General features: G+C 39.4%; 1 protein-coding gene across 1 annotated transcript in view; it reads right to left on the reverse strand.

Annotated features, from left to right (window-relative positions):
* Positions 1-20,280, reverse strand: part of LOC122787830 (solute carrier family 12 member 2-like) — a 1,020,929-nt gene that overhangs the window by 368,802 nt on the left and 631,847 nt on the right. The window contains exon 18 of the mRNA XM_044054742.1: positions 11,973-12,079. Within this exon, the coding sequence (XP_043910677.1) occupies positions 11,973-12,079 (107 nt within the window). The remainder of the gene's footprint in view (positions 1-11,972; positions 12,080-20,280) is intronic.

A 20,280-nucleotide genomic window follows, 5' to 3' on the forward strand; every position in this document is an offset into this window, starting at 1 on the left:
ATGTCCTTATAGGGGGAGGTTTCTTTGAATGTAGCGGAATAGGGTAGGATGTACTCAGAGGGTTGAACACAGCACGAACAACTGTAGGGAGAAGAGTGGAACAACACAAAAATTAGTTGAGCAGTGGAAGAGGAATACACACAGTGGGCTTTAGCAGATAGAAACAGGGAGAGTAGGGAAGAGAGGCAGCAGTGGCTTAACAAAACAATGTATCTGGATCAGTATGTCAACTTACTATTCCAACTAAATACAGATAACGGTTACTTAAACAATCTTAGCTGTTGTTGTAAATATGGAAATATGCAGGCTGCTACTGAGGTTACAACATAAATTACACAGAAAAAAAACAGTTTATGCTTATAATCCCTAACGCAAACAGAACGTGACTTTAAAAGCTTTGAATAATGAGGTTAGGAGCATAAAGACAAAGAAAAACAGTATCGGCTGTATATTGCTTCAATGCACCTAAGCATTAACAGATTCTGTTTATGTTTCTCTTCAAAGCCATAACTTTCGGTATACACAGTGGAATATATTAAGACTATGTACAAATACTGAAAAACCTAATCATTAGCAGTTTCACACTACACTTATCTTTAAATTCGCTAAAAATACACAGTGAAAAGCAAATTCATTCACCCACATTCATGCTGATTAGACATTACCAAAAACAGATAGCCAAAAAAGCTTTAGATGGCAAGATGATGAAATGGTTATATCACTAATCAGACTGCCAACTTAACCTGAACTAGATTCTAGTTAATGAAGCAAATGTAAAACAAACGTTACCAGAATTATATGGAGCATTTTATTTACTTGCATTCGAAACAAGAGCACAGTTTTATGCGTAAACTTCTTTTTTATAAGAATGTAATTGCCAGCTTATTATTAGTTTGATAGCAGTGACTATATTTTTCATATGAATATGCAATGCTGTTTGTTTCTAAAGTATGTTTAGCATGTTATCTCTAATAGTTTTTCTGCATTTAGGGCCTACAAAGGGAGTTATATGAGACAGATAATTGAGCCCAAGTCACAGTTGCCAAAATGCTATTAGCTGGTAATAGATCAAAGCTTGCTGGTACTTTATGTTTGCTAAGCCTTCACTGAAAAACAGCTGTGCAGCAAAGACCACACATTAACCAGTCAGATACAAATAAACATAAAACCCATTTTTAAAATCCTGAGAACAAATGGAGATCAGTGATTTCTGTCATCCAAATTAAATACATAACAGCATTTATGAGCACAACTAAATGTTCTTACAGGCAAGTAACAAGTCTGAACTATTTTTTTAATTATGTTTATAGCCGAGACGCCAAACAAGAAATATGCACACACACATATATATATATATATATATATATATATATATATATATATATATATATATCTATATATATATCTATATATAGGTTTGCTATCATTATGTCGACGTGCATTTGCACGGCTATGAAGTATTCGAACATCAGATGTTCGAATACTTCATATTACGGCAGGTGACACGAGCGAAGGTTTGCATTGTGAATGAACTGTGCATTCGCAATTCTAACTTTCGGTCATGGGAGGGGATCGCGGTACAGTGCGGTTAGGGAAATGCATCCCTTTCCTCACTGTAGTGCGATCTTGGAGTTGGAATATTAAGTTAACTTAACTAAGATAAGATAACTGTGTGTTCGGTTAGGTAGGTAGGTGATTATGGGAAGGGTGGGCGTGCTGTGTATCGCCGTAAATGTCACAAGCGACATTTTCGACAATACACCCTTGTTTTCGAGTTTACTATTATTCGAAAATGTTTATTTTCGATGCATAAATTCGAAAATAAAGACATTATTTATTTTTACTTTCGAATTTATGATAGTAAACCCTATATATATATATATATATATATATATATATATATATATATATATATATGTATATATGGTTCCACTTCATATAATTGAAAGCTAATAACATCTAATTTCAAAACAATGAGACCAAATGATCGAAAACCCAAAACATCTAAAACTCATAACATCAAATCTCAAAATACTGAAAACTACAAAGCAACTATAAATAACATCCCACACACTTACTATGTTTATGCAGGGGGCAAGCCCCCCCTGCACCCCCCATAAATTAAATATACCAACTCCAAGGTTGCACTACAGTGGGGTTAGGAAATTAACTTTTTCCCCCACTGTAGTGCGACCTCGGAGTTGGTATATTTAATTTACGGGGGTGGGGGTGCAGGGGGGCTTGCCCCCCTGCATAAATGTAGTAAAACCTCTGTGGGATGTTATTTATAGTTGCTTTGTAGTTTTCAATGTTTTGACATTCGATGTTATGAGTTGTACATGTTTTGGGTTTCGATCTTTTGGTCTCGATGTTTTGAAATTAGATGTTATGAGCTTTCAATTATATGAAGTGGTACTATATATATATATATATATATATATATATATATATATATATATATATATACACACACACACACACACACACACACACACACACTTACTATTCTTCCCCTTTAAATACAGGGCTATAAAGTTCCTGCTGTAGCTGGCATTCTGTTTGCTGCCAGCCAGCCTAGCAGGAACCCAGTCTACTCACCCCATGTTTCTTTAGTTCCAACAAAGTCTTAATTGTCAATAATCCTAGCAATTAGCCATGCGCTCATTATCTCAATGATTTTCTGTAGGATTTGTCTAACTGAAACCAGCACCATGCCTGGTATTTTCCCTGTTGGTCCTTATCAAGTGGTGCTAGCATTCATTTCTTAGATAAAACAAAGAACTGGTCACAGAAACACAGAACACAGGTCGCTGAACACTTGCATTTTAAAGGACCGTGCATGGCAGAAATATGGAACTCTCCTAGGAGTGTAGAAAAACAACTAATGCTAATTAATTAAATAGTCACATTAGATAAGTATGTTAGCTACAGCTAGCCAAGCTGTATAGGTCGTTGCCTGATTCCAGATCTTCTGCCCTCCTCACTGCTTCACTGAACTGAATCTACATGAAGACAATAATAACATAATCTTATCTAATGTCTGGGCTACATTTCATACAGAAATGTGAATGTCACAGATACTCTAAAAATCATTGTGCAAATAGAAATGGTACATTGGGTATCAATGTCTTAAATGTGGCTCTCAGTCACATAAACAGGATAAAACTAAAAGTACATTTTTTTTCCTCTGCTTTGAACATTGTTCTGTACATTTTTTCAATTTTATAAAACCTTGATAGTGCTTTCAATATACTGAGCATGTAAATACTGTACATAATTGGTTTGTGGTTTGGTTAAATGTTGCAGGGAATTAACCAGTCATTATTAGAAACAGGCTAGCAATGTTTATGTTAAAAGTTATATTATGCTGTTCAATTTTATTTTAATAATAATAAATAGAAATTCTGATAAAAAAATCCTTTGTACTCAGACAGTTGTTGATGTTACCCCAATAAGGTGGAAGATGAAGCGGCTATAATTTTTGTCCAAAAAGTTACTATAGAGACTTGCAAATTAAGTTAAATAAAGAAAAATGATGTGGGTAGGAAAGGACAAAAGTTTCAAGTTGGAGGGCCAAGCATCAACTTAAACACGGAAAATTCTATTTAAATGAGAGAGTGGTGAACAAATAACATGGGCTCAAGTACTGTGAATTACATAAGGAAACAAGTAAATATATTAAAAGGGCATGGATTAGTTAGAAAAAAGGATGCCTATTCAAAGCCTGGGGACCAAAGCTGTGATCCTTGGAAAAGCAAAACTGTAGGTAGCAGCACAGCTAAACTAGGGCAAACGGGACCACCCTGGGTACAAGTTCTTAGCAGGCACTATTAGCAGGTGCATACCAGTCAGTAGAGCAGTCCCGGCATTCACTTCTTCTGGTACACACATTTCTGATATGGTTGCTTTTTTGTTGTCAGGACTTGCCACACTTTTTCAAAGCATTAGAGCTTTTATTTATTTATGTATTCATTCATTCATTCATTCATTTATTTATTGGCTCCTCTGTGATTTTGGAGGCACAGCAGATCACAGAAGAACTGACTTGGTTCTTGCTCTTGTCTGCTTAACTGGAGCACTAGATTGTGGAAAGGACTTTTTTTCCTCCTGAACTACTCAGAGCTGAGGGGCAACAGAAGATGGAGGGGCATTAAGCACTAGATTTAACAGATGCAGCTCTGAGTGAGGGTGAGAGTAGAAGGAAAATAAACTGTTTTTGATACTGAAGTATGTTGGAGTATTCCTTGTAGTCAGAGATATAGCACTCTTGGCATTTTATATATACATATATATGTTTACTATCAAAATTTAGATCGGCACTTACATGAGGCTGGAAAATGATTGAATCCATATTAGCGAATGGTAATGTGCATTCGCTAATGTGGAACTGACATTCTGGTAACAGACTGCACTACAGTAGGAACTGGGAAATGTACCCTTTTCTCACTGTAGTGCAATCTTGGAGTTGGAATATATAAAATGTAGTGGGACTGGGGAGCGCGGCCAGTAACACAGACTTTCACCATTTTAACTTCATAGGTTCATAGGTAGGTACTAGGCTATTGGCCCTAGGGCCTATATAAGCCTAGCCAAAAATGCAGCCTGGCTTTCGTCACCAAAGAAAATTATTTTCCTGTGTCCCTGTCGAGCAGAGCAACAGAAGTGATCCCTTGGGTGAATTTCCTATTTCCCATCCAATCATCAAGATTTTTCTTGAAGAGTGCTAATGAGGAGCTCTGTGTGACATAGATAGGTAGTCTGTTCCAGAGTATGGGAAGTCTCTGGGACAGGAATCTATCCCTCCAGCATGTTCTGTTTATTATGGTGACAAGGTTTAGGTCCCTAGAGCATGTAGCTTGGACAGATTGGGATTTCTTTAAGTAGAGCATGTCCAACAACTCTGGGTTTGACATAGCTTTGTATGTTAGGCAGAGATTGCCTCTGAGTAGGAGATATGTGACGGAGTAAAGCTGGAGTTTTTTGAGAAAGTCTGCGTAGGGCATCTGTTTGAGGCCAGTAATCCTCTTTGTGAGGTATTTCTGTGGCCTTTCCAGTTGTTGTAGATGTCTTGTGAGGTACATACCAAAAGGGGCATAATACTCTATAATGGGTCTAATGAGTGATGAGTGGACGGGAACAATGACCTATTTTTTTCTGGATGAGAAACCTTTTGTGATGAAGTGAGTCATGTAGAAGGATTTCCTGACCACTGTGGCAATGTGATTATCAAAGGAGGGACTACTGTTCACCTGTGTCCCAAGGTCTCATCACATTTTCGGCGTTAAGTAGACTACCACCTCTTTGGTAGTTCATGGGTACAGAATTTTTACCAAAGGGGATGACAATACACTTTTTGGCATTGAGCTTCAGGCCATGGCTTTGACACCAGGCATCTGTCTCAGTGAGGCTCTTTTGTAGTATGTCCACATCGTTAGGAGTTTCGATTATGGCTCCTAGTTTGCAGTCATCTGCAAATTTTGTTAGCCGAAGACCTTCTGTGTTAGCCTGTACTTTAGAGACGTAGATACCAAACAGGAGAGGACCCAGGACTGAACCCTGTGGTACTCCACTTATCACTGGTCTGAAGTCAGATTTGGAGTCTGCTACTTTCACAGTGTGGGTTCTGTCCGTGAGCCAGTTGGCAACCCATCTTGTGACATAGGGATTTAAACCTAATTTGGTGAGCTTATCTATAATTCCAGAGTGAGGGATGGTGTTAAAAGCCTTGGCGAGATCTAGATGTTCAAATGTCAATTCCGTGTTACCATTTCCAAAATTTTGGTAAATCGTTATTACCAATTCTGTCAAACTGATTAGATCAAAAGGTGGAAAATTATTTTGATTTTCCACAGTTTGATAGTAAGTCATATGTACATACATATATATATATATATATATATATATATATATATATATATAAATATATATATATGTGTGTGTGTGTGTGTGTGTGTGTGTGTATATATATATATATATGTGTGTGTGTGTGTATATATATATATATATATATATATATATATATATATATGTGTGTGTGTGTGTGTATATATATATATATATATATATATATATATATATATATATGTATATATATATATATATATATGTGTGTGTGTGTGTGTGTGTGTGTATGTGTGTGTAGCAGTGGTATGGGGCACATTCCCCATATCAGGGGAGTGGGTGAAGTTTCCTGAAAAAATTCTTTAAAGTTAAAACAAGTATGGGGCACAGCCCCATTATCAGGAATGTTGAGGGTGAAGCTCGCTGCTAAAATACTTTAAAGCTACAGCAAGTATGGGGCACAGCCCCAGTATCATAACTGTTAAGGGTGAAGTTCCTTTTATAAATACTTTAAAGCTAAAACATGTATGCGACACAGCCCCGATATCAGCGGTGTTGAGGGTGAAGCTCCCTGTCAAAATACTTTAAAGTTAAAGCAAGTATGGGGCACAGCCCCGGCATCAGGGGTGCTGAGGGTGAAGCTCCCCATAAAAATACTTAAAAGTTAAAACAAGTATGGGGCACAGCCCCAATATCAGGGGTGTTGAGGGTGAAGCTCCCCGTACAAATACATTATAGTTAAAACAAGTAATAAAAAGTTAAACAATAAATAAAAAGTTAAAACAAGTATGAGCGACAGCTCCAGTATCAGAGGCATTGAGGGTGAACCTCCCTGTAAAAATACTGTGTTTTGGAATTTGATGTTTTCAATTTGAATCCAAGTTTAATTTTTGAAGAAGTGGAAATTATAATACTGGATCTCACACTTCCAAAAGATAATTTTGCAAAAAGGGCGGGGGCATGAAGGGGAGGGAGCAGCTGTACTGTGCTAGCTGCAACACATAGGGAAACAACTCCTGATGGCTAGCCAACCTTCGCCCAGTTGGTACATTCATCCTAGCAGAACAGGGATCAGGTATTCCCCTGGTAGAATACAGCCCTACAGTCCATTCTGTTTTTTCTAAGAACCTCCATCAGCCCTTTGTTTCTACTGCAAGTATCAGGTGGAAGCAAGAGGGCCAGCTTGCTGGTCTTGGGGTAGCCTCCCCTTTTGGCATGGGAAGACCCCCTTCCCCACTTTGATGGCTCTTCTGTGGCTCCCAAGGGTAAGCATGCCTCTGCATGCTCTGTGGCTGCCACCACTACCTCCCAAGGGTAAGCATGCCTCTGCATGCTCTGTGGCTGCCACCACTACCTCCCAAAGGTAAGCATGCCGCTGCATGTTATGTGGCTGCTACCACTACCTCCCAAGGGTAAGCACACTTCTGCATGCTCTCTGGCTGCTACCACTACTTCCCAAGGATAAGCAAGCCTCTGCATGCTCTGTGGCTGCCACCATTACCTCCTAAAGGTAAGCATGCCTCTGCATGCTCTGTGGCTGTCACCACTACCTCCTAAGGGTAAGCACACCTCTGCATGCTCTGTGGCTGCCACCACTACCTCCTAAGTGTAAGCACGCCTCTGCCTGCTCTGTAGCTGCCACCAGTACCTCACAAGGGTAAGTATGCCTCTGCATGCTCTGTGGCTGCCACCACTACCTCCTAAGTGTAAGCACGCCTCTGTATGCTCTGTGGCTGCCACCACTACCTTCCAAGGGTAAGTACGCCTCTGCATTCTCTGTGGCTGCCACCACTACCCTCCAAGGATAAGCATGCGTCTGTATGCTCTGTGGCTGCCATCACTACCTCCCAAGGGTAAGTATACCTCTGCATGCTCTGTGTATGCCACCACTACCTCCCGAGGATAAGCATGTCTCTGCATGTCTGTGACTGCCCCCAGTACCTCCCGAGGGTAAGCACACCTCTGCATGCTCTCTGACTGCCACCACAACCTCCCAAGTGTAAGCACACCTCTGCATGCTCTGTGGCTGCTACACTGCCTCCCAAGGGTAAGCATGCTTTTGCATGATCTGTGGCTGCCTCCACTACCTCCCCAAGGGTAAGCACACCTCTGCATGCTCTGTGGCTGCTACACTACCTCCCAAGGGTAAGCATGCTTTTGCATGATCTGTGGCTGCCTCCACTACCTCCCCAAGGGTAAGCACGCCTCTGCATGCTCTGTGGCTGCCACTACTACCTCCTAAGGGTAAGCACACCTCTGGATGCTCTGTGGTTGCCACCACTACCTCCCAAGGGTAAGCACACCTCTGGATGCTCTGTGGTTGCCACCACTACCTCCCAAGGGTAAGCACACCTCTGCATGCTCTGTGGCTGCCACCACTACCTCCCAAGGGTAAGCATGCCTCTGCATGCCAGTTTCTTCTTGGCTACTTTGTGTGAATGCATTATGGTCACACAAACCCTCTGGCTCAGAAATGCACTGTATGAACTCCTAGTACTCTGACCTGTTGTCACCCATGTAGCAGACCAGAGCCCCCCCCCCCCCCCGCCATGGTCATGGCAGTGGCAGTTGCTCATTCCCATGCTCTCTGGCCAGCTCCTGCAGGCATTCAGGTCTTTATCCGTCTTTTCCCTGAGCTGTGTCTACATTAGGCTGACTTTTATGCTTTTTCTTCTTGCTTAAATAAGTACATAAACAATATTTTTAACATATCTTATAGTGCCTTAAAATATGCTATATACAGTGGATATAAAAAGTGTACATACCCCTGTTAAAATGCCAGGTTTTTGTGATATAAAAAAAATTAGACCACAATAAATCATTTCAAACCTTTTCCCACCCATTAATGTGACCTATAACCTGTACAATTCAATTGAAAAACAAACAAATCTGATAGGAGAACAAATATAAAAAAAACATAGAATAAGCTGGTTGTATAAGTGTGCACACCCTTAAACTAATACTTTGTTGAAGCACCTTTTGATTGAATTACAGCATTCAATTTTCTTGGGTAGGAGTCTATCAGCATGGCACATCTTGACATGGCAATATTTGCTTACTCTTCCTTGCAAAAGTGCTCCAAATCTGTCAGATTGTGAGGACATCTCTTGTGCACAACCCTCTTCAGGTCACCCCACAGATTTTCTATTGGATTCAGGTCTGGGCTCTGACTGGGCCATTGCAAAACTTTAATTTTCTTCTGGTGAAGCCATTCTTTTGTTGATCTGAATATATGCTTGGGGTCATTGTCTTGCTGAAAGGTGAAATTCCTCTTCATCTTCAGCTTTCTAGTAGATGCCTGGAGATTTTGGGGCCAAAAGGACTGGTATTTGGAACTGTTCATAATTCCCTCCACCTTGACTAAAGTCCCAGTTCCAGCTGAAGAAAAGCAACCCCAAAGCTTGATACTGCCACCACCATGCTTCACTGTGGGGATGGTGTTCTTTTGGTGATGTGAAGTGTTGTTTTTGCATCAAATATACCTTTTGGAAATGTGGCCAAAAAGTTCAACTTTGGTCTTATCAGACCATAACACATTTTCCCACATGCTTTTGGTAGACTTGATGTATTGTTTTGCAAATTTTAGCTGGGCCTGGATGTTTTTCTCTGTAAGAAAAGGCTTCCATCTTGCAACCCTTCTCCATAGCCCAGACATATGGAGAATATGGGAGATTGTTGTCACAGGCAGTACACAACCAGTACTTACCAGAAATTCCTGCAGCTCCTTCAGTGTTGCTGTAAGTCTCTTGGCAGCCTCCCTGATCAGTTTTCGTCTTGTCTTTTCATAAATTTTGGAGATACATCTAGTTCTTTGCAACACCACTGTTTTCCCATATATTCTCCCCCCTTTTGGATGAGTGTCTTCACTGTGTTCCATGGTATATCCAATGCAGTGGAAATTTTTTTGTACCCTTCTCCTGACTGATACCTTTCAACAATGAGATACGTTTCATGCTTTGTAAGCTCTCTGCAAACCATGGCTTTTGCTGTAACAGGCAAATGTGTAAATGTCAGGAAAATCCTATTAGGACAGCTAAACTTTATTTGGGGTCAATCAGAGTCTCTTTAATTGATGATGTGTACCCAAGAGACTGAATGCTGTAATTAAATCAAATGGTGCTTCAACAAAGTATTAGTTTAAGGGTTTGCACACTTATTCCACCAGCTTATTGTACATTTTTTTTACTTTTTATATTTATTCCCCTAACAGACTTGTACAGGCCGTAGGTCACATTAAAGGTAGGAAAAGTTTTGAAATGATTTATTGTGGTCTCATTTTTATATCACAAAAAACTGGCATTTTAAACAGGGGTGCGTACACTTTTTATATCCACTGTATATATGCTTCTCAGAAAAATGCTAAAATAATTTAAAATAGCATGAGGAAAACAGAATGCAAGTTCCACAGTACTTACAGTACTCAGTGTTCATAAGGAGCTTTGGAAAGCTGCCTCGACATATTAATGTCAATTACTTCTTATGTACTCTGTGTTCAGTTGGAAAGGAGTGCATTTTCGTTTCTATTTTTGCTTTGTTTTGTACTTAATCTTGACAAATGAAAGTTCAGAAGAGAGAGTGACAAAGACAGAGCACCAACTGCATTAATAACAAAACAAAATTACATTTCAGTGTTCATATAATCCATTCTGCAATACGTTTTTAATATAGGTTGGTCAATTTTGTAACAAAACTTATTGCAGTGTCAAAAATGTGCATAAACCAGATAAAAAGTAAAACTCTGTGAAGGATTAAAAAAAGTACTAATCACTGTAAGAAAACCAATATTACTTTAGGTCAGCCATTAAACACTAGGTATTAATACTATTTATTTAACATTTGTTTACCGGGAAAGTCCGACTTCGAACAAAGCCAATTTTCAGCAGAGGCCATGGGAGAAACGCTCCAGATGCATGTCTTTATAAATGTGGGAGGAAGCTAGAGGACCTATTACTACATATGATAAATTTATTTATTGACTGTATTTTCCGCATAATGCAAAGCACAACTTGAGATTGTAGCCTACTGGTTAAATTAACACACTCACTCTGTCAAAAGCACAATACCTAATACTGCAAATCTCGACACCTTGAAAATTATATAGTCATTTAAAAAAAAAAACATTTCTGAAATTTGTTGTTACACTTTTCCAACATTTTTGTAAGGGAATTCTGAAATTTGTTGTTACACCTTTCCAACATTTTGTACATTTTTGGTCCCTCAGACATGTTAGAGGCTGCTTCTCACACCTAACTAGATGTATATGCTAATTCTGCTGTAACTTGCAGAATAGGGAAGATCTGAGATACTGCAATTTCAGAGTTAGTATATTTTCCTCCCAATTATGAATACATTTACCTTTATAAGTCTTTTAGCAGACACCCTCCCACAAGACATTACGAAAAGGTCAAAAGACCCAAGCCCGCAATCTGGCAGACATTTCCTACTGAATTTAAATGAGAGCATTGGTTCACATATACCACTTGTCAGTTGCTTCTTAAGCTACTGATATGTACAGATTGACAAGGGTGTATTGTTTAGGATATGTTCATCTATCGTATGCATCATTATGGATGAAATGAAAAATCTAGTGGGAAAAAATTCACTTACAATCACAAATGGAATACTTGCTGGACACATTAATGATGACAAAAGACAGACAAGAACTGCCAGGAATGTGCTTCTTTCTTAGTCAGTAACTACCTCACCCCAGAAAGGAAAGAAGTACTTTTTTTTTCAAATTTTTGACCTCCCAGTATAAACAAACTATGGATTTTCCATCAGGACAAAATAAATAAATCAGCTGCCACACCTAGTGTTGTAGAAGACAAAATATAATATCCTGCCCCGGACTACAAAAGAGAAAATGCTCTCCTAAATAATACTACAATATGAAAACACATGACAAGCTATTTGTTAACACTGCCTGTACATGGAAAGCATGTCCTATCAGAATAACTTTATGCTCTAAAACAGACAAAGAAAGTTTTAACAGGATGCTCACAAGGGAATTATGCCAATAATGATATCTAATAGAGTGTTATTCATCTTCATTCATATTTGCCTTATGAATCAAAGCATTACTGAAACTCTTCTCTCAAAGCATGCTCACATTGTAGTAAATAAATACTTACTGTATAATGTTCACATAGTTCTCCAAATCTTTGCTGTTACAACTCATCCAGTCAGTTTTAAAGCCCAGCACAAGTGTGTTTGGCTTCATCCTCCCAAGGCCCGAAGCCTAGAAAATCAAGCGAAAAACTCTGTGATTTTTAGACCAAAACTCCATTAAAATTTGGTAAACAGTTTCCAGAAAATAACATTATAATTTTATAACATCTCACCTTTTTTGAAATGATTCTTTATTTAGCAGAAGATTTGAAGAACAGAGAGAATACAAGTGTTATGAGTCTAATCATCGTTAGAAGCAGGACCATCATTTACTTATTGTATTTCCCTCCATTCATAATTCTCAGCACAACAAATCTGGAAGAAGCCAGAAATAATTGGGGTTCAAAGGCCCCAAAATAGGGACACGTTTTAAATACTGCTCTTATAAATGCAGAAAGTTGCTGGAATAAATGCATTTTCTAAAGGATATGATATCTGAAACTCAAATGTATGTCATTATTTAGTGAATTAAATCTTCACTGATTTGCCAGCAAACCAGACATTTAATGGGAAAAAGAACAAAAATATTAGTCAGAAATCTGGGCATTCTACAAACATTCTGGACAGCTGACATGTATGCCTCAATTCCTGTAGAGTCCTACTCACAATGTACAAATGGCAGTGGAAATATTCATAAAAGCACTATCTGTAGGTCTACTGCAGCCTCTTCCCTGCCCCCACTCCAATTACATCTGAGAGGTCGCAATAGGCCTGCTCCACAAAAAAATTGTGCCGTTATTGTACACTTTTCTGCTGACCCCACTGTCATGTCCTGTGCATCCTCTGCAAAGCATTGAACTTCACTTGTATTTCCCAAAGGAATAGTTAGCCTTTGACTAGATTGCTACTGGCAGTTTATCTGAACAGAGCACAAATGCATTAATAAATTAAAAAAGACATTGCACTCCGAACTAAGGAGTGATTTTTAAAGAATCATTAAAATTCTATGCATTCACTCAGCTTTTTCAAGTTACTGATGGATTTGATATACTGATCACCTCTTCATCCTACTGTGATCAAATCCTCAAAATATCTTCAAAGACCTGCACAGAAAGCACTCTGCTTAACCTTTTCTTGAAAATATTACACAGCACATCTCTCATCTGTCATTTATTTAGTGACATCAGTTCTCAATGATTTGCCAGAAAACCATGCATTTTATGAGAAAACAGATAAATACATTTGAGACAAAATATGGCTGTTCTTGGGGATTCAGGAGAGTTGAGACCAGCTGCACAATGTTCTTCAAAACTGAATGACTTTGGTTTCTTTGCTGCATTGTCCAGTAAAATTATGACAACAAAACAAATCAGTGCCCATCCCCATGATGCAGGGGTGATAAAGCCATGATTGCATCCCCGAATGACACCTGTTTGATTATTGTGGGAAGATGACACTGAGTGCTGGGCACCAGTTCACGGAAGGAAGGGAGGCCACTAATCTGACTGTGCTGGCAAATGCAGAAGCACAACTGTATAACCTGAAGCAAGAAGCCATGTCTGCCACGTAGCTAAGAGGTTGAACATCCATGGTAGTATACATGCACCTCCTAAGAGTAGCAACTGTGCAGTGCAGAAACATACATGCACCTCCCAAGAGTAGCAACTGCACAGTGCAGAAACATACATGCACCTCCCAAGAGCAGCAACTGCACAGTGCAGAAACATACATGCATCTCCCAAGAGCAGCAACTGTGCAGTGCACAAACATACATGCAAAACCCAAAAGTAGCAACTGTGCAGTGCACAAACATACTATTCTTAGGTGGTGCATGTATACAACCATGGATGTTCAACCTCTCAGCTACGTGGCACATATGGCTTCTTGCACCGCCAAAAAGCAACAACTGTGCAGTGCACAAACATACATGCACCTTCCAAGAGCAGCAACTGTTTAGTGCACAAACATACACACACCTCCCAAGAGCAGCAATTGTTTAGTGCATAAACATACATGCACTGCCAAGAGCAGCAACTATTTAGCACACATACATGTACCACCCAAGAGCAGCAACGGTGCAGTGCACAAACATACATACACCATCAAAAAGCATCAACTGTGCAGTGCACAGACATACACATACTGCCCAAAAGCAACAACTGTGCAGTGCACAAACATACATGCACCTCCCAAGAGCAGCAACTGCGCAGTACAGAAACATACATGCACCTCCCAAGAGCAGCAACTGTGCAGTGCAGAAACATACAAGCACCTCTCAAGAGTAGCAACTGTACAGTGCACAAACATACATGCACTGCTGAAAAGCAACACATGTGCAGTGCAGAAACATACATGCACCTCCCAAGAACAGTAACTGTGCAGTGCACAAACATATATGCAACTCCCAATAGTAGCAACTGCACAGTGCACAAACATACATGCACCACCCAAAAGTAGCAACTGTGCAGTGTACAAACATACATGCACTGCTGAAAGGCAACATCTGTGCAGTGCAGAAACATACATGCACCTCCCAAGAGCAGCAACTGTGCAGTGCACAAACATAAATGGACCACCCAAAAGTATCAACTGTGCAGTGCACAAACATACATGCACCACCCAAGAACAGCAACTGTGCAGTGCAAAACATACATGCACCGCCCAAAAGTAACAACTGTGCAGTGCACAAACATACACGCACTGCCCAAAAGTAACAACTGTGCAGTGCTCAAACATACATGCACCTCCCAAGAACAGCAACTGTGCAGTGCACAAACATACATGCACCCCCCAGGAACAGCAACTCTGCAGTGTAAAACATACATGCACTGCCCAAAAGATGTAACTGTGCAGTGCACAAATATACATGCACCACCCAAAAGCAACAACTGTGCAGTGCACAAACATACATGCACCTCCCAAGAACAGCAACTGTGCAGTGCACAAACATACATGCACCTACCAACAGCAGCAACTGTGCAGTGCACAAACATGGGTCAACTTCATTTGCCTGACAGTTCATTAGCCCAACAGAAATTCCAGGCAGCCCAATTGCCTGACAGTTTATTTTCCCAACAGTTTATTTGCCTGACAGTTCATTTGCCCGACAATTAGAAAAAGGCAAATAAAAGGTATATGTCCTTTTCCCCACAGTAGTGCAATCCTGGAGTTAGAATATATAGTTGGGGGTGTGGGGGGCACAGACCCTCACATTGACAGGGTGTGGGGGGCAAAGCCCCCCACCTACTTTGGTTTTAGTGAACAATAAAAAAACAAACTGGACAATATAAAACCAAATTAGGTGGGGGGCTTCACCCCCATACACCTTCAGTGAGGGGGGCTGTGCCCCCCATCCCCTAACTATATATTCTAACTCCAGGATCACACTACTGTGGGGACAGGGACATATACCTTTTATTTGCCTTTTTCTTATTGTCAGGCAAATGAACTGTAAGGGAAATGAACTGTCAGGCAATTGGGCTGCCTGAAATTTATGTCAGGCAAATGAACTGTCAGGCAAATGAAGGTGATCCACAAACATACATGCACCACCCAAAAGTTGCAACTGTGCAGTGCACAAATATACATGCACCACCCAAGAGCAGCAACTGTGCAATACAGAAGCACACATGCACCTCCCAAAAGCAGCAACTGTGCAGTGCAGAAACATACATGCACCTCTCAAGAGCAGCAACTGTGCAGTGCACAAACATACACACACTGCTGAAAAGCAACAAATATGCAGTGCAGAAACATACATGCACCTCCCAGGAACAGCAACTGTGCAGTGCACAAACATGCATGCAACTCCCAAGAGTACCAACTGCACAGTGCACAAACATACATGCACCACCCAAAAGTAGCAACTGTGCAGTGCACAAACATACACACACTGCTGAAAAGCAACAACGGTGCAGTCCAGAAACATACATGCACCTCCCAACAGCAGCAACTGTGCAGTGCACAAACATAAATGCACCACCTAAAATTATCAACTGTGCAGTGCACAAACATACATGCACTACCCAAGAGCAGCAACTGTGCAGTGCAAAACATACGTACACTGCCCAAAAGTAGCAACTATGCATTGCACAAACATACACTCACCGCCCAAAAACAACAACTGTGCAGTGCACAAACATACATGCACCTCCCAAGAACAGCAACTGTGCAGTGCAAAACATACATGCACTGCCCAAAAGTTGTGACTGTGCAGTGCACAAATATACATGCACCACCCAAAAGCAACAACTGGGCAATGCACAAACTTACATGCACCTCCCAAGAACAGCAACTGTGCAGTGCACAAACATACATGCACCTACCAACAGCATTAACTGTGCAATGCACAAAAATGGGTCACCCTCATTTGCCTGACAGTTCATGTGCCCGACAGAAATTCCAGGCAGCCCAATTGCCTGACAGTTTATTTTCACAGCAGTTTATTTGCCTGACAGTTCATTTGCCTGATAATTAGAAAAAGGCAAATAAAAGGTATATGTCCTTTTCCCCACAGTAGTGCAATCCCGGAGTTAGAATATATAGTTATGGGGTGTGGGGGCACAGACCCCCACACTGAGGGATGTGGGGGCAAAGCCCCCCACCTACTTTGGTTTTATTGTACAATAAAAAACCAAACTGGGCAATATAAAACCAAAGTAGGTGGGGGGCTTCACCCCCCCACATCCCCCAGTGACAAAAATGACCAGGTAAACAGTCTAACTATAAATGTAACATTTATGGTTGTTGTTTTGTGGCTAAATGTTAATACAAAAATACACTGATTGTATAAAACTGAAATATGAATCTCCCCCTGTCTCACTTTCTTCCCCATATCACCATAATGCCATGAGGTCATTAAACTAGTAAGTACAAATACATAATAAGTTTTGTTGTGACATGCTTCTCTTTCATACTGGTGTCTATGATCCATTGGCTTGCAATTATTCTGACTAGATCTAAGGAAATCTGATGATAGCATTATTACTGTGCAGCTGCAAAACATAACTTGCTGATGGATTATTGCACTTGTATTTGTTATGTTCATAGATTAGTAGTAGGCCAACTGCCCTTGTGGGCTATTTTAAACCTAGTCAATTAATGCATTTGAGAATCAAACCCTGTACATTGTGTCTGTAAGGCAAATATCTTAACCATTATGCCAGTCTCCCTCTGGTGTAAATTAGTACCAGGCTAACTGCCCTTGTGGGCCATTCCAAGCTCAGCCAAGTGCCCCATCTGAAAATCAAAACCTGTACCTTGTGCCTATAAGGAGAACACCTTAACCACTACACCAACCTTTCACCCTTATTTTACATAAAATGTTGAAGGGGAAATAGCTGAGACCATAGTTTCTTTGTTCTGCTATCTATTTAAATTTCAAATGGAACACCAGTCTAACAAATACATTACACAGGAGAAAGATGCTATAAATGGTTTCCACATCTCAGTTAATTATTAGTCATTAAGAATTATATTTTTGAATAAAACAGTGTGTTTAGAATTTGCATGTTAACTCATTTAGAAACTGAAAATGTGTGTGCTCTATCCAGAATGATTGTTCCTACTATAGTATAACTGCATGTTTAGTGTCTTCAGCAATTCTCTTCCAAGTTATGCATTCCCCACCTGCTATGCCCCCTCAGCTATATCAAGCCTCTTAGCAATTGTGTTTAGTGTTTAATCACAAACTACAGAGCCTCACAGAAAATGGTTTTGAATGTGGCTTTCATGTACTTTGAAAAGAAATGCCTCAATATGCTGTACTGCAATAATTAGTTCAAAGGTGGACACCTGTGTTACAATAGAAAAGAGATGCACTGAAGTTACTGCTTCAGGAATAAGATATTCAAGACATCTGATGACTGCTTACAAAATGCTACCAGGACAGTAAATGGTCTTGTAAGTCTTTTAATTTCAGGTTGTAGTAATGTTACACTAAAACAGCTACAAAAAAACAGTTATTTATTGATTTTAGGAGTCGAATGTCATAAACGTGGATGCATTTCACATGCAATACTAATGTTTATCTAAAAAACAACAGTAAACCGTACTAAACAAATCAAAACCAAAAAAAACCTGAAGATGGTATAAAATAAAACAAAAGCCGTTTAATGGAAAGAAACAGTGAACAGCATTAAACAGTACAAGTAGTACTGTATAGTATAATAGTAGTGAACATACCAGATTTGTTCTTATTCTTCACTGTAACTGGTTTACTGATCTTCGCTTGAAAACATTGTTTAAACATTTCCCCTCGTTTGTAAACAAACAATGGTTGGCATCCCACCGTATCCCTAAGTTCAGACTTTCTATTATTTACTAATTGCTTTTTATAATTGCTCTTGATTGTTGCATCACCTACGCCGTTAGTAATTTGCATAGAGATTTTAAAATTCAGGTCTCTATTCCTCCCAATACTACCCTTTAGCTGTCTCAACTCATTGACAGCAGAAAAAGAATCCCTGATAACCACTTCTGGATAACCTCTGTTAAGGAAGTTTTTACAAAGACCCATGCTTTCATCATAAAAATTAGTGTCCCTCTCAGTCAACCTGTTGACATGCATTAACTGTTCCTTAACTATATTCTCTTTGACTGTTTTGGGATGCATGCTGCTATAATGCAAACAGGAGTTGTTCTGAACATCTTTCTTATATATCTTAGTAAATAACCTTCCTTCATCTTTCATTATTGTTGCATCTAAGTAATTAATATTAACACAGCTGAACTCCCCAGTGAAATGTAAAAAGGAACTGATGTCATTTAAATAATCAAAAAATTCCTTCAAACTCTTTTCATCACCCCTCCACACCAAAAAGGCATCATCAATAAAGCGTTTGAAAAACAGTACATTCTCTGAATACCTACTAGTTAGAATATTGACTCTTTTCCAGCCTTGCATAAACAAGTTGGCATAACTAGGGGCCATAGCAGCCCCCATCACAACACCATTTATTTGATGATAAATACGGCCATCAAATTCAAAGAAATAACTTAATATCAAATCTAAAACTTCCATTAAAATCCCAACCGTATTATTAGAAAATAACTTAGAATTCAACAATTCAAATCTTACCATATTCAATCCTTCATTATTAGGTATCACGGTATAGGATCATAGGAGGTTACTAGGCTATTGGCCCTGAGGCCCTTATAAGGCTAGCAAAGAGTTTAGCCCATGTTTAGACAACACCAGCTGGAACATGGGAGGAATCCCATGGGTATATTTTCTGTTTCCCATCCAGTTATCCAGGTTGCGCTTAAAAAGAAGTAAAGCAGTACTCTGGTTGATGTGGAGAAGGAGTTTATTCCATAGATGGGGGAGTCTCTGGGACACAAATCTGTCCTGCCAATAAGTCTTGTTGATGTCGCAGACCAGGTTGAGGCCACACGTGAGGGTTACTTGAGTGGAGCTTGACTTGCAGATATGCAGCAATATATAAGGACTGGATATCTAATGTTACCAACAAATCATCTTGAGACATTTCTAATTGTTCTATTTTTTTTTTTAATGAAATGTGTCTTGTTTATAGGTCCCACTTAGCTCAACTGCACTTTGAAGTTGTCTGTCTGCAAAATTGCCAAAGCTTCTGTTTTACTTTTTACACTTGAAATTATCGGCCTAAGCGATGGATTATTTAAGTCTTTATGGATTTTAGGCAGTCCAAAAGTATGGCTGAGCTTTGGATTATCAATTCTCAAGTATTTTCTAACAGCATCAGTGATTCTACCTGTGTAAAACCACTCTTCTATAACAGAATCAATAAAAGAAAAAGCTTTTTTCACTTCTATAAAAGATGACATTTTGTAAAACCTTGAATCAGATAACATACTACACATTTTTACATCATAATCATGTCTAGTCATCAAAACCAAGGCTCCTCCCTTATCAGCCTTGGTGATTAAAGTGTCTGGGTTGTCTATTAATCTTTTAAATACTTGTTTTTCTTTTAAAGTCATGTTGTAATATCTATATATAGGCTGACTGCCAAATAAATCAATTAATTGCAACTCAGTGGTCATTAAAAACATTTCCAGTTCTTTTCTTAGCAGAGGGTTATAAATACTAGGTTTACAAAAAAACATTTTCACAGGTACACAGTCATTAAATAATAACTTAAAATTCAGCTTTCTCACATAGACCCTCAGAGAATTAATAGTATCACATTTGTCAGCTCTCCCACCTGGTATGAAAGTCCAACCTTTGCTTAAAACAAAACAAGCTTCACTGCTGAAAAATGAGAAGAAAGGGTAACAATTTTATAACAACAGTCTACAGTACCTAATATTTCCGACGCCGATTCCTTCCCTTTCTCCAGTTCCTCTTCT

The sequence above is a fragment of the Protopterus annectens genome, chromosome 13.part0 (assembly GCF_019279795.1).
Source record: "Protopterus annectens isolate FY-2018-M chromosome 13.part0, PAN1.0, whole genome shotgun sequence".
Taxonomy (NCBI): Eukaryota; Metazoa; Chordata; order Ceratodontiformes; family Protopteridae; genus Protopterus; species Protopterus annectens.